This window comes from Gasterosteus aculeatus, chromosome 18 (assembly GCF_964276395.1).
Source record: "Gasterosteus aculeatus chromosome 18, fGasAcu3.hap1.1, whole genome shotgun sequence".
In the NCBI taxonomy this organism is placed as follows: Eukaryota; Metazoa; Chordata; class Actinopteri; order Perciformes; family Gasterosteidae; genus Gasterosteus; species Gasterosteus aculeatus.
This window is the reverse complement of record NC_135706.1, coordinates 6,945,207-6,959,932: the sequence shown is the minus strand read 5'-3', so window position 1 is coordinate 6,959,932 and position 14,726 is coordinate 6,945,207. Positions and strand designations below refer to the sequence as shown.

General features: G+C 41.0%; 1 protein-coding gene across 1 annotated transcript in view; it reads left to right on the top strand.

Moving 5' to 3' along the window:
• clu (clusterin) overlaps positions 1-14,310 on the top strand; it is a 94,906-nt gene extending 80,596 nt beyond the window's left edge. Inside the window, exons 2-10 of the mRNA XM_040160227.2 lie at positions 8,601-8,762; positions 9,095-9,243; positions 9,456-9,626; positions 11,183-11,353; positions 11,607-11,808; positions 12,035-12,175; positions 12,589-12,809; positions 13,293-13,468; positions 13,792-14,310. Of these exons, the coding sequence (XP_040016161.1) occupies positions 8,648-8,762; positions 9,095-9,243; positions 9,456-9,626; positions 11,183-11,353; positions 11,607-11,808; positions 12,035-12,175; positions 12,589-12,809; positions 13,293-13,468; positions 13,792-13,804 (1,359 nt within the window). The 5' untranslated portion in view covers positions 8,601-8,647 and the 3' untranslated portion in view covers positions 13,805-14,310. The remainder of the gene's footprint in view (positions 1-8,600; positions 8,763-9,094; positions 9,244-9,455; positions 9,627-11,182; positions 11,354-11,606; positions 11,809-12,034; positions 12,176-12,588; positions 12,810-13,292; positions 13,469-13,791) is intronic.
• The last annotated feature ends 416 nt before the right edge of the window (positions 14,311-14,726 follow it).

Sequence of the window (14,726 nt, the reverse complement as noted above, 5' to 3'; positions counted from 1 at the left end):
TTGAAAGGGGGCGCGGAAGAAATAGAATAATAAGTCGGAACTAGAAAAGGCATTTCCTGCTGAAAATGCGTTGGAATGCAAAAAGCTGAACGCTGCACTGAATATTTAAAAATAGCTGAAAATACAGAAAGTTGAAGGGAATTTGAATACATTTGCTGAAAAGCTGAAATGAATTTGAAATTGCTAAAAATACAGAAATGGGAGAAGCTGAAAGGAATTTCAATAGATTTGCTGAAAAAGCAGAAATGAAAACAGCTGAAATACATTTGAAATATTGCAAAAAAATACAGAAATGAGTATTAAAAAATTGCTGTTGATAGAGGCATAAGAATAGCTGAAATTATTTTAAAGAACTGCTGAAAATACAGGAAGTGGGGAAGCTGAATTTCAATAGATTTTCTAAAAACAGAAGTTGCAGGAGCTTAAATTTGTTTAAAATTGTTTGTAGTAATATTAGTAGTAGTATTAGTTATAATTGTGGTGTTAGTAGTACTAGCAGTATAAGCAGTAATAGTAGGTTTAGTATCAATAGCAGTAGAAACAGCTGGAATACTATTAGCCATAGTAGTATTTGTAATAACATTAGTAGTAGTTGTAGTATTAATAGCAGTAGAAATACTAGTAGTATGGTAGTAGAAGTATCAGTTGTAGTACTAGAAGTACGAGTAATATTCGTAGTGGGAGACAGAATGTTTGTTATTCACACTTAAAAGTTTTTAATTAATAGGCCTCATCACAGACATTACAGTAAAAATTCCCTCCATGGGGCTTTTATTTTGAAATTATTGGATTGGGTGGGGTGGGGGGGTGTAGATAGAGGGTGAGAGGGTGAGGAAGGGAATGGTGGTGACGAAGAGATAGAGAGGGAGAGGGGAGGAGAATTAGACATACTGACTGACTGAGTGATTAACAGTGAGAAGAGGTCAGGGTGGAGGGGGGAGGGGGGGCGAGTGTCTTTATCATATTGGTCTGTTGACAGAAAGCATAGCTGCGTCATGTGACTCCACTAATCAGGTCATAGGAGCAGCTTTGAGCCACAGACAGAGATCCTGCAGCGTGTGAGCGAGTAACCACGAAAACGGCGCACCTATTGGATTGGGTGGGGTGGGGGGGTGTAGATAGAGGGAGGGAGGGTGAGAGGGTGAGGAAGGGAATGGTGGTGAGGAAGAGAGAGAGGGAGAGGGGAGGAGAATTAGACAGACTGACTGACTGAGAGTGATTAACAGTGAGAAGAGGTCAGGGTGGAGGGGGGAGGGGGGGCGAGTGTCTTTATCATATTGGTCTGTTGACAGAAAGCATAGCTGCGTCATGTGACTCCACTAATCAGGTCACAAGGAGCAGCTGTGAGTCACAGACAGATCCTACAGCATGTGAGTGCTCGTAACCACGACAACGGCGCACCTGGGCTCATTAACGATCTGCTGCAAAAGACAGAGACATGGCAGCAAGTTACACAGAATCCACACCTCACACAAATGAGAACCAGCGCAAAACTATAACAGCTATCTAAAAAATACGGCGTTTGTATGAGACCCAAGACTCTACCGAACGCGTGGATGTGTTTTTATGTCTGTCCGGTAATGAATACGGCTCCTATGGCCGTTGACAGAACGTGTACCTTGTGGATTTTTGTGAGAAATATGTCGGCAGATTTGTATTGGAGCCTATGGGGCTTTTGGCAGAGGTTGTGTCACTCAAACACTCCTTGCGCCAAAACTAAAAAACTCTGGGATTCCATGAACACATTAATCCAATCAGCACAACCATGCCCTCATTAATCTGAAGAAATGAAGCCTCTAGGGTGTATACTTTGGCTGCAAGGACAGAAGTTCCATATTTTTTTAACCAGATTTCTGCGCTGCCCCACACTCTAGCCTCGAGCTCTCCACTCTAGCAGACGCAATACACACTCATGTAAAAGTCAGAAACGGAGCGAAGAACTAGTGAAACATAATCAGTGATTATGAAAAAAGTACAATAGATATCAAGAAGCAGTTTTTTTCATAAAATAGTTGAGACTTGTGTGAACATTTGAGAATTGAAATGGTGTCTGTAGCTGAAAGATTTGCGAAGCTGAAAAATCTGAAAGTTGAAGAAGTTTAAGGAGGATTTGAAAACAAACTCCATTTGAAAACTATGTTAAAATATTAATGATTATTGATTTATATAAATTCAAGCTTAAGAGGTAGAAAGCTGAAAAGTCATAGCCCTCAAGCCAGAAAGGAGCTGAACATTTTAATATTTGAAGGATTTTAATAGCTGAAAGTGTGAAGGAGTTGAAAGGTGGCGCGGAAGAAATAGAAGTTGAAGATGAAGAAACTAGAAAAAGCATTTCCTGCTGAAAATGCGTTGGAATACAAAAAGCTGAAAGCTGCACTGAATATTTAAAAATAGCTGAAAATACAGAAAGTTGAAGGGAATTTGAATACATTTGCTGAATATTTAAAAATAGCTGAAAATACAGAAAGTTGAAGGGAATTTGAGTACATTTGCTGAATATTTGAAAATAGCTGAAAATACAGAAAGTTGAAGGGAATTTGAATACATTTGCTGAATATTTAAAAATAGCTGAAAATACAGAAAGTTGAAGGGAATTTGAGTACATTTGCTGAATATTTGAAAATAGCTGAAAATACAGAAAGTTGAAGAGAATTTGAATACATTTGCTGAATATTTAAAAATAGCTGAAAATACAGAAAGTTGAATGGAATTTGAGTACATTTGCTGAATATTTGAAAATAGCTGAAAATACAGAAAGTTGAAGGGAATTTGAATACATTTGCTGAAATAAAAGATATTAGAAAAGCTGAAATTAATTTGAAATAGTTGAAAATACAGAAATGGGAGAAGCTGAAAGGAATTTCAATAGATTTGCTGAAAAAGCAGAAATGAAAACAGCTGAAATAAATGTGAAATATTGCAAAACAGAAGTTGCAGGAGCTTAAATGAATTTTAAAAAGTACAGAAATAACAAAAGCTGAGATGAATAAAAAGAGGTTTAAAATTGTTTGTAGTAATGTTAGTTGTAATTTGGGTATTAGTACTAGCAGTAGAAGTCGGTTTAGTATCAATAGCAGTAGAAACAGCTGGAATACTGATACTATTAGCCATAGTAGTATTTTTAATAACATTAGTAGTAGTTGTAGTATTAATAGCAGTAGAAATACTAGTAGTATGGTAGTAGAAGTATCAGTTGTAGTTCTACTAGAAGTACTAGTAATATTCGTAGTGGTTATAGTAGTATTTGAAAGAGCAATGCGTATTTCAACGAAACCGCTTCATGGTTAAGGTACAGTTAATCATTCAGGCTTTTAGTTTGTAATGATGGAATTGGGTGAGGGGGGGTTGGGAGACAGAATGTTTGTTATTCAAACTAAGAAGTTTTTAATTAATAGGCCTCATCACAAACATTACAGTAAAAATTCCCTCCATGTGGCTTTTATTTTGAAATTATTGGATTGGGTGGGTTGGGGGGGTGTAGATAGAGGGAGGGAGGGTGAGAGGGTGAGGAAGGGAGGGGTGGTGAGGAAGAGATAGAGGGAGAGAGAGAGGAGGAGAAATAGACAGACATACTGACTGACTGAGTGATTAACAGTGAGAAGAGGTCAGGGTGGAGGGGGGAGGGGGGGCGAGTGTCTTTATCATATTGGTCTGTTGACAGAAAGCATAGCTGCGTCATGTGACTCCACTAATCACGTCATTGGAGCAGCTGTGAGTCACACACAGAGATACTGCAGCGTGTTTACGAGTAACCACGGCAACGGCGCACCTATTGGATTGGGTGGGGTGGGGGGGTGTAGATAGAGGGAGGGAGGGTGAGAGGGTGAGGAAGGGAATGGTGGTGAGGAAGAGAGGGAGAGGGGAGGAGAATTAGACTGACTGAGAGTGATTAACAGTAAGTAGAGGTCAGGGGGGAGGGGGGAGGGGGGGCTAGTGTCTTTATCATATTGGTCTGGTGACAGAAAGCATAGCTGCGTCATGTGACTCCACTAATCACGTCATTGGAGCAGCTGTGAGTCACACACAGAGATACTGCAGCGTGTTTACGAGTAACCACGGCAACGGCGCACCTATTGGATTGGGTGGGGTGGGGGGGTGTAGATAGAGGGAGGGAGGGTGAGAGGGTGAGGAAGGGAATGGTGGTGAGGAAGAGAGGGAGAGGGGAGGAGAATTAGACTGACTGACTGACTGAGAGTGATTAACAGTAAGTAGAGGTCAGGGTGGAGGGGGGAGGGGGGCTAGTGTCTTTATCATATTGGTCTGTTGACAGAAAGCATAGCTGCGTCATGTGACTCCACTAATCAGGTCATAGGAGCGAGCAGCTGTGAGCCACAGACAGATCTTGCAGCCGTGTGAGTGCTCGTAACCACGACAACGCCGCACCTGTGCGGCTGCAAAAGAGCAGACACAGGACCACAGGACAGCGAGTTACACAGAATCCACACCTCAAACAAATGAGAACCAGCGCAAAACTATAACAGCTATCTAAAAAATACGGCGTTTGTATGAGACCCAAGACTCTACCGAACGCGTGGATGTGTTTTTATGTCTGTCCGGTAATAAATACGGCTCCTATGGCCGTTTACAAAACGTGTACCTTGTGGATTTTTGTGAGAAATATGTCGGCAGATTTGTATTGGAGCCTATGGGGCTTTTGGCAGAGGTTGTGTCACTCAAACACTCCTTGCGCCAAAACTAAAAAACTCTGGGATTCCATGAACACATTAATCCAATCAGCACAACCATACCCTCATTAATCTGAAGAAATGAAGCCTCTAGAGTGTATACTTTGGCTGCAAGGACAGAAGTTCCATACTTTTTTAACCAGATTTCTGCGCTGCTTCAGCCTCTAGCCCGCGAGCTCTCCACTCTAGCAGACGCAATACACACTCATGTAAAAGTCAGAAACGGAGCGAAAAACTAGTGAAACATAATCAGTGATTATGAAAAAAGTACAATAGATATCAAGAAGCAGTTTTTTTCATAAAATAGTTGAGACTTGTGTGAACATTTGAGAGTTGAAATGGTGTCTGTAGCTGAAAGATTCGCGAAGCTGAAAAATCTGAAAGTTGAAGAAGTTTAGGAGGATTTGAAAGCAAACTCCATTTGAAAACCATGTTAAAATATTAATGATTATTGATTTATATAAATTCAAGCATAAGAGGTAGAAAGCTGAAAAGTCATAGCCCTCAAGCCAGAAAGGAGCTGAACATTTTAATATTTGAACGGTTTAAATAGCTGAAAGTGTGAAGGAGTTGAAAGGTGCCGCGGAAGAAATAGAAGAAGAAGCTGAAGAATAAAGATTCGAAGAACAATACTTGGAATGCATCGTTAATGCATTCCAACAATAAAGATTAGAAGAACAATACTTGGAATGCATCTAATGCATTCCAACAATAAAGATTCGAAGAACAATACTTGGAATGCATCTCAATGCATTCCAACAATAAAGATTCGAAGAACAATACTTGGAATGCATCGTTAATGCATTCCAACAACTAGAAAAGGCATTTCCTGCTGAAAATGCGTTGGAATGCAAAAAGCTGAAAGCTGCACTGAATATTTGAAAATAGCTGAAAATACAGAAAGTTGAAGGGAATTTGAATACATTTGCTGAAAAGCTGAAATGAATTTGAAATTGCTGAAAATACAGAAATGGGAGAAGCTGAAAGGAATTTCAATAGATTTGCTGAAAAAGCAGAAATGAAAACAGCTGAAATACATTTGAAATATTGCAAAAAAATACAGAAATGAATATTAAAAAATTGCTGTTGATAGAGGCATAAGAATAGCTGAAATTATTTTAAAGAACTGCTGAAAATACAGGAAGTGGGGAAGCTGAATTTCAATAGATTTTCTAAAAACAGAAGTTGCAGGAGCTTAAATTTGTTTAAAATTGTTTGTAGTAATATTAGTAGTAGTATTAGTTATAATTGTGGTGTTAGTAGTACTAGCAGTATAAGCAGTAATGGTAGGTTTAGTATCAATAGCAGTAGAAACAGCTGGAATACTATTAGCCATAGTAGTATTTGTAATAACATTAGTAGTAGTTGTAGTATTAATAGCAGTAGAAATACTAGTAGTATGGTAGTAGAAGTATCAGTTGTAGTACTTAGAAGTACGAGTAATATTCGTAGTGGGAGACAGAATGTTTGTTATTCACAGTTAAAAGTTTTTAATTAATAGGCCTCATCACAGACATTACAGTAAAAATTCCCTCCATGGGGCTTTTATTTTGAAATTATTGGATTGGGTGGGGTGGGGGGTGTAGATAGAGGGAGGGAGGGTGAGAGGGTGAGGAAGGGAATGGTGGTGAGGAAGAGATAGAGAGGGAGAGGGGAGGAGAATTAGACTGACTGACTGACTGAGAGTGATTAACAGTAAGTAGAGGTCAGGGTGGAGGGGGGAGGGGGGGCCAGTGTCTTTATCATATTGGTCTGTTGACAGAAAGCATAGCTGCGTCATGTGACTCCACTAATCAGGTCACAAGGAGCAGCTGAGAGTCACAGACAGATCCTGCAGCGTGTGAGTGCTCGTAACCACGACAACGGCGCACCTGTGCTCATTAACGATCTACTGCAAAAGACAGAGACATGGCAGCAAGTTACACAGAATCCACACCTCAAACAAATGGGAACCAGCGCAAAACTATAACAGCTATCTAAAAAATACGGCGTTTGTATGAGACCCAAGACTCTACCGAACGCGTGGATGTGTTTTTATGTCTGTCCGGTAATAAATACGGCTCCTATGGCCGTTTACAAAACGTGTACCTTGTGGATTTTTGTGAGAAATATGTCGGCAGATTTGTATTGGAGCCTATGGGGCTTTTGGCAGAGGTTGTGTCACTCAAACACACCTTGCGCCAAAACTAAAGAACTCTGGGATTCCATGAACACATTAATCCAATCAGCACAACCATACCCTCATTAATCTGAAGAAATGAAGCCTCTAGAGTGTATACTTTGGCTGCAAGGACAGAAGTTCCATACTTTTTTAACCAGATTTCTGCGCTGCCCCACACTCTAGCCTCGAGCTCTCCACTCTAGCAGACGCAACACACACTCATGTAAAAGTCAGAAACGGAGCGAAAAACTAGTGAAACATAATCAGTGATTATGAAAAAAGTAGAATAGATATCAAGAAGCAGTTTTTTTCATAAAATAGTTGAGACTTGTGTGAACATTTGAGAGTTGAAATGGTGTCTGTAGCTGAAAGATTGGCGAAGCTGAAAAATCTGAAAGTTGAAGAAGTTGAAGAGGATTTGAAAAGCAAACTCCATTTGAAAACCATGTTAAAATATTAACGATTATTGATTTATATAAATTCAAGCATAAGAGGTAGAAAGCTGAAAAGTCATAGCCCTCAAGCCAGAAAGGAGCTGAACATTTTAATATTTGAACGGTTTTAATAGCTGAAAGTGTGAAGGAGTTGAAAGGTGGCGCGGAAGAAATAGAAGAAGAAGATGAAGATGAAGAAATAAAGATTCGAAGAACAATACTTGGAATGCATCGTTAATGCATTCCAACAATAAAGATTCGAAGAACAATACTTGGAATGCATCGTTAATGCATTCCAACAATAAAGCATGTGCAAAAATACCAATCAACCAGAGAGAAATGTGTGACAAAGGTATAGAAAACACTACACAAAGAGGCAAAAGAAGAGTAAATATCAGACCTACATTCACACTTTGGCGAGAGACATAACTCCAAATGAATAAATGTGGATATTTAAATAACTCTGTTTCCTCTCACGGTCAACTTAATCAGTCCTGATACAGTGACAGTGTTGCATCTTGGGTTTGTTTCTGCTGCGTCTTAAGTGGCTAAAAGGATCGTTTAGGAGCCCTTAATCTGCCCTCGGACGACGCTCGGTCAGTACATGGATGTTACTTGAGAAGACCCTGACTGACCTTGACCGACCTCAACACCGACCATCACCTTTGAGAGGAACTGGGACTCAGCTGACATCAGTGCTGGAGGACTCTATTGCTCTTGTGGCTGAACGGAAACACAACCCCTGCAAATAGTCTTTGAATTATTGTGGAAAAGTTGTACCCACAACCATGGAGGCTGTTGCAATAGTGTCCGCAATGCACGCTAATCATTGTTAATTCTCTTTCCCCATTCTCTCTTTCTTTCAATATGATGTCATTAGATTGGTGCATTTATATCACTGTGGGTTTTGATGAGATGGGTTTTTTTGGGCTGCAGAAATCACCAATAGGGAGTAGACTCAGGAACAGGTGAATACTGTGTGGTAACCGCTGCACGCGGAGGAAACAACGCCATTTAAACCGTCTGATGACTCGGCCTCTCTTTGTGTGTGTGTCTGTGTGTGTTTGCGTTGAAAGAAGCTACACTCAATTCCCTGTCTAATAAAGCACACGTCACAGAGGAGAGTGATTGTTCAGTATCGAGCAGGGCGGCTATATTTATGTTGTGCTGAGTGTGGGGCTTCTTTTCTGCTGCGTAGGTCTCTGGTTTCTTTGCAGCGTGTGTCTCCCTCTGGAGGAGAAAGAGGGACATTACAACAACATCAACGCAGACACTGGAGTTAAACGCAACCTGGACGCTCATGTTTCTTCTTCCTCTCAGGTTATTTTTCTCACCATCGCCTGCTGGCCCCGTGAGAGTCAGAGAGGATGTTAATGATGATGATGATGATGAAGAAGAAGGGTTCCAAGTCCCTGGCTGTGATGGCTCTCCTTCTGGCCTCTGCCAATTGTATCCTTCCTCTATCAAAAGAAGATCTTAACCGTATGTACACACTAAAGTGACACTATATGACAAACTGATAAAATACTTGATAATCTAAACGCAAATACACTTTTGAAAACTACACAATTTTTCATGAAATAAAGGAAAATTCCCCTAATATACTCTTAAAATGATTGATAATTCATATGGCTCTAAATATGACTAAAAAGGAAGGATCAGTGGACGGCAGTATCAGGGGGTGCAGAAAGAAGTTAAATAATATTAAAAAATAAATAGTTTATTTAACAAATAAATAATAAAAAACAAAATAAAATCTTAAAAAGTCTGTGAACCCACAGCTGCAGTAAATATGCCATGTTTGCTTTTTGCAGAGATCTCACTCCAGGGAGAAAAGTATCTGGATAAACAGATTGTAGCCGCCGTTAACGGGGTGAAGGAGATGAAGAGCGTGATGCAGAAATCTTCAGAGGACCACCAGAAGTTTGTGGACACTCTGGAGAAAACCAAGGAGCAGAAAGAGGTAGAAACATGCCTAACGACACTTATTGTGTCCAACGTCAACTGATTAAATATTGTCGGATTTAATAATGCTAAATGGATTAACTGTGTTTTTTTTAAGTCCATAGATACAGGAGGTTATAAGATATGATCCACTCTTTTTTTAAATTGTATACATCCTAAAAAGTTAATACAAAAGCCCAAATGTCACGTTTGTTTTCTGTCTCCCAACAGGAAGCGATACGTGTAGCTCAGGAGATGGAGGCCAAGCTGGAGCAGCAGCAGGAGGTCTGTAACGAGACCATGAGGGCTCTGTGGGAGGAGTGTAAGCCCTGCCTGAAGAACACCTGCGTCAAATACTACTCGCGGACATGCAGCAGTGGATCGGGACTGGTGGGACGTCAGGTCAGATCATCGCGTACACGTGTGCTCATCCCACATTATACACACAGGGCTTTCATTAGAATGCCTCGCATTGATTAAATATTAATTTGAGAACTATACATATCGTACGTTGTTCATTCTGTACGTCCATCGCAATCTGTCTGTCCCAGGGAGGATCGTCCTGTGTCTCTCTAAAGGTTTCTTCCCTTTGTTCTCCCCATCGAATACTTGTTCATTGTTGTGGGAGTTTTTCTTGTGCCGATGTGAGGGTTTCTGGACAGAGGGTGTCACATGTGTACAGACTGTAAAGCCATCTGAGGCAAATGTGCGATACAAAATAACATTAAATGAAACATATTATCATGGCAAAGACTGACACCGCTAGATAGATCATATGTTGATATTTGTTTGTGTTGCAATACATTTTGAATATCAAACTTCAAATTAGTATTGTGTTATTTTGTGTTTGGGACCTCTATGGTTTTAAATTGAATCATTCTAGGATTAATTGGATAGGACATGTCAGTCAGTTAAAAGTTTTAAATTCATTTTTGAAATAGTTCTGATCTTGAAAAACCTTGTATTTATCAGCTGCAAGGACTTAATTTATGAAAAGCAACTAATTGTTTGTCCTCCGTGTTGATGGATTATGGTGAAAGTGAGACTCTGCAGAAGAGGACAAAACAGAGCCGATGCATCAGAAACACATTCAATACTTAAATCAATTCTCCCAATTCCAAACACCTGACGGACCTTTCCGGAGGTCAACTCCATCTGTACTCCATCAATCCAATCACAACGCCTGGATAAAAGGATAATTGAAAGTTACTGGGGGAGTAAAGATAATTGATTGAAGTCTCCGAGGCGTTTAATCCCTTTCATCCTTCAAAACACTTTTGGATCAAAGATCCCAGTTAGATTTGGTTGTAACTATTGTCCGGCATTCATGAAGAAGAAACCCACCAGAGAAGCATGGAAACTTAATGAAAATTTAACCCACGGTTACACATACACGTAGACATATACATAAGTGTTCTCAAGTAATTTAATTTGCCTTCCTTTATGTTTTCCATCTCAAAAGGGTTCGGCCACACATGCACACAGTGACGTGCAGTCACGGTAGTTAAGGTACCCTGACAAAATTAAAACGTAAAGATCTTTTTATTTAATAAGTTTGTATATGTATTCAGTTTATTCTTATAGTTATATATCGAATATGTGTGTTAGTCCAATTGTCTAGACCACATATGTCAAACTCGCGGTCCGCGAGCCAAATCCGGCCCGCCGTGGCGTCCAGTGTGGCCCATCGCCGGAGTCTGGACGGCCCACTGCTATTGTGAGAATTACAGAACGGTCCTCCCTTTGTCCGCTGCCGTGCAATCCCCCCCCCCCCCTGCCAGCCCCCGTGATGTCCGCGCCTAGCATCCAACCCCCCCGCCCCTGTCAGCGCCACCCCTCCATATGATTTTAATGGTTACATGAAAGATTAGGATCCCCCGGGTCCTCGCTTATTCACTATCGTGATGAAAAGAAAAGGTTTTAGCCTTTAAAATCAGAAGTTGTCCGTTTACCTGCAGCTGGAGGAGGTGCTGAACCGAACGTCTCCCATGTCCATCTGGATCACCGGGGAGAACGTAGACGTCCTGGAGCAAGAGGGGCAGCGTCAAAGCAAAGAGTTCAAGAACCTGGAAGACAAATACACGGAGATGGCCGACGGTGTGGACAGCATATTCTCAGACAGCATGAAGGTACCGTTTACTTGTTAGAATACTGTAGAGAACTATATGTGGGATTTAGGGTCATCTGTTGGCAGAAATGGAAATAAATGACTCATCTAAATATTTCTATTAGTGTATAGCTGTGTGAAATTAAGAATTGAAGCAAGCTTGAATAAATTCGGACAGCCGTCATTCAAGGTTTAAAGTCTTTGATACCCCAGTTTGAAGCTGCACTAATCAACATTTTGTGTTGTTGTTGTTGTTGTTCTTGGTGGTGTTTCAGGTGGCTGATCATCTGCACCACGATCCTCCAGGGTTCTTTTTTCCCAATTTCCTGGGCCCGACCAGAAGCATCCGCTCTCTCTTCCAAGACCCGTTCCACGGCTTTCAGAATCTGTTCTCTCCCATGATGGGCATGGGCAAGAACTTCTTAAGCTCCGTGGGCTCCATGATGGACATCGACTCAGACACGGCTCCTAACGAAGGTACATCTTCTGACTTATTCGGATTTGGACTAAACTTTGGATTTAATTGTCTTTTTAAAGTGTGATAACAAAGGACCATTTAGTCTCAAAATTCAAACACGGAATGAAAACATCATAATCGTTGTGTTCCTCAGAAAACAGGCCGTGCTCCTCTGTCTTCTCCTCTGGGGTTTTGAGTTAGTTACATTTAAGCTCTAACTGTTTTGTTACACACATCTGGGGGTAGATGGCAGCGTGAACGAGGACGTGGTCATCACCAAACCTTTTGGCGACGGCAGGATGACCTGCAGGGAGATCCGCCGCAACTCAGCCGGCTGCTTCAGATTCCGCGAAGAGTGTCAGAAGTGCAAAGACATCCAGCACATCGGTAACGTAGCGCCGGATTAAACGTTTTCTTCTTTCTTTTGTGTTCTGTGATCGATATCCGTCCAACACGTTAACACAGAGGCAATATATATATCACATGAGCTGCAAAACAACACAAATAAACGCACAATACGGAGGGAAATATGTTAAACCAGCATAGTTTAAGATGTATTTAAGTAGCTAGTGGGCGCAGTGAGGTCATCTGTGTCGTTTCATGCAGACTCCTCCTGTGTGGAGACCTGACTAATGATACAGTGATGCTTTTATTAGAGCAACACAATTAGGATTTATGATCATTTTGGAAAAAAGGGAAAGGCTCGAAATGTCTTTGGTCAGACAAGATATAATCAGGGATCTTATGAACCACGTGCTTTCTCTTCTAATGAATATAATCGCAGTGCGTTTCCTCCACAGATTGCTCTGGGAACAGACCTCTGGAGGGCCCCCTGAAGGAGGAGCTGGAGGAGGCGTTGGCCATAGCCGAGCGCTTCTCTCAACAGTACAACAGCCTCCTGGAGACGTTCAAGCAGCAGATGTTTGACACCTCCTCCATCCTGGACCAGCTCAACAGAGAGTTCGGCTGGGTGTCGTCTCTCAACAACAAAACCACGGACGACGTCTTCCGGGTCCAGATGGTACGGAGCCCCCCCCCCCAGGCCTTCAGCAGCCAGAGATGATTTGTTGTTATAACGTCTTCGCTGAAGGAGCTTTGCTCAATCAGAAAAGAATATTAATTCCTAACAAGCCAGTAGAGAAAATGGATTAAAAAATATCCTTTTTGGTGAGCGAGGAATAAGAGAAAATAGAACATAAAATCCATCCATTAAAAAAAAAAAAAGCTTCCAGAGTGAACTGAGGACAAACTTATATTTTTTTGTTGTTGCAGTTAACATGTTTTAATGAATTATTCAAATTGTTTCTAATTGCTTAGCTTGGGCTTGACGGCCACCTTGCAAGTTGGATTCAAGGCTATAATGTACTAATCCATTTTTGTCCGCATTAAGGCGGTGATGCAACTGAAGTACAAAGTACCACGCCAACATTTCAACATATGAAGCTTTTGCAGTCCATCAGTAGTGCAACTGTACGTCTCACCTGAAACCGTCCCTCTCCTGCAGGTCAACAGCACAAACACTGATGAGAAAAATCATCCCGGAGAAACAAATGTGTCCGTGCAGCTCTTCGATTCTCCACCCTTGAAGTTCAGCGTGCCGGGCGAGATCCCGTGGAACGACCCCAAGTTCTCCGAGGTGGTGGCCCAGGAGGCTCTGGACCGCTACAAGGAATCCAGCGTGTGAGTGTATTTACCCAGAGCCCGAGCTACTTCTCAGAGCACTCAAATGTGTTTTCTTGTTGCTTAGTTAAGTTTGGCCATATTGAACAACTAAGCTTCCAAGAAGAGTAGCTCTTCAATCACTTTTTGAGTAAATCTTTTTTTAAACCACTAACGGACTTTCTTCCTTCTTCCTCAGTGATCATCATGAACTTTTGAGTTATTTCACTTTTAGCTATTGCTTAGAAGGTCTAGGTCGAACTTTAACGTAGGGGCTGAAAATACCCGTCTAACGGTAGAAGGATGTAAAAGAAAGAAATCTCTGAACTCCTTTGTCTTTCCAGTCTGGTCAAATGAAGTTACAACAAGTGGTGTCTGCTGAAGTTTTGACGCTCGTCAAAAAACACAAGAGGCTACGAAGATAAACGCACCGGAGAAGAAATCAAACCTGAAGACAACCTGCTGGTTCAGAGGCAAATCCTCAAGTCCTGCTTTTGCAAACAACTTTATATTGTTCCGTTAGAGCTCTTCGTCCTGCTGTAAGAGAAGATATTCAGTAGATGTAGATCTATAGAACCTTCAACATAAAGGCCATTAAACACATGTGAGCTGGGCTTTGCCGTAGTACTTAACAGATTATTGCTTCTGTTCACAGATGGAATATTCAAAACCTGTAATAGTCTGAAAGGGTTTTTTCTCTGAATTTAGCCCTTTTTAAAGCATGAGGAGTAAACTGATATTTCCTCTGCCGCAGTTAAATAAAACTAAAATGTGGTTTGTTGCAAAGATTTGTAGAGGAGTAAAGTTTTAGAGTACAGGAATTTAAATCAGATAATTTAGTCAAATAAAAACTGCTCAACCTACTCAATGTCTGTGTTTTGAGAGTATTTCGGTGTTTGTTGCTTTTCATGCGTTTCAGAATCAATACGACCAAAGTTCTTAGGAATGGAAATAAAACAAGTAAATGAAGAGAAATTTGACCACGGAAAAAATGTCATGATCAAGAGAACCGAGGAGGCCTCTCAGGCTGACTGCAGAGCAACAGCGGTTCCGTTTCCTCTGGGCTCTCATGGTAAACGGTGAGAACATGGTTAACCTCCACTTTACATAAATGCTCCAAATTGGCCGACACAGCTTCAGTACAGAAAGGTGACCGCAAATATAGCATGTGTGATACAATGGATTTCTGCGTTCACCGGCTCCACTTTCCAAAAAAATCTAATAGCACAGAAAGAAATATCATGGATATGACTGACCTCAGCAGAAAGTTGTGACGTCA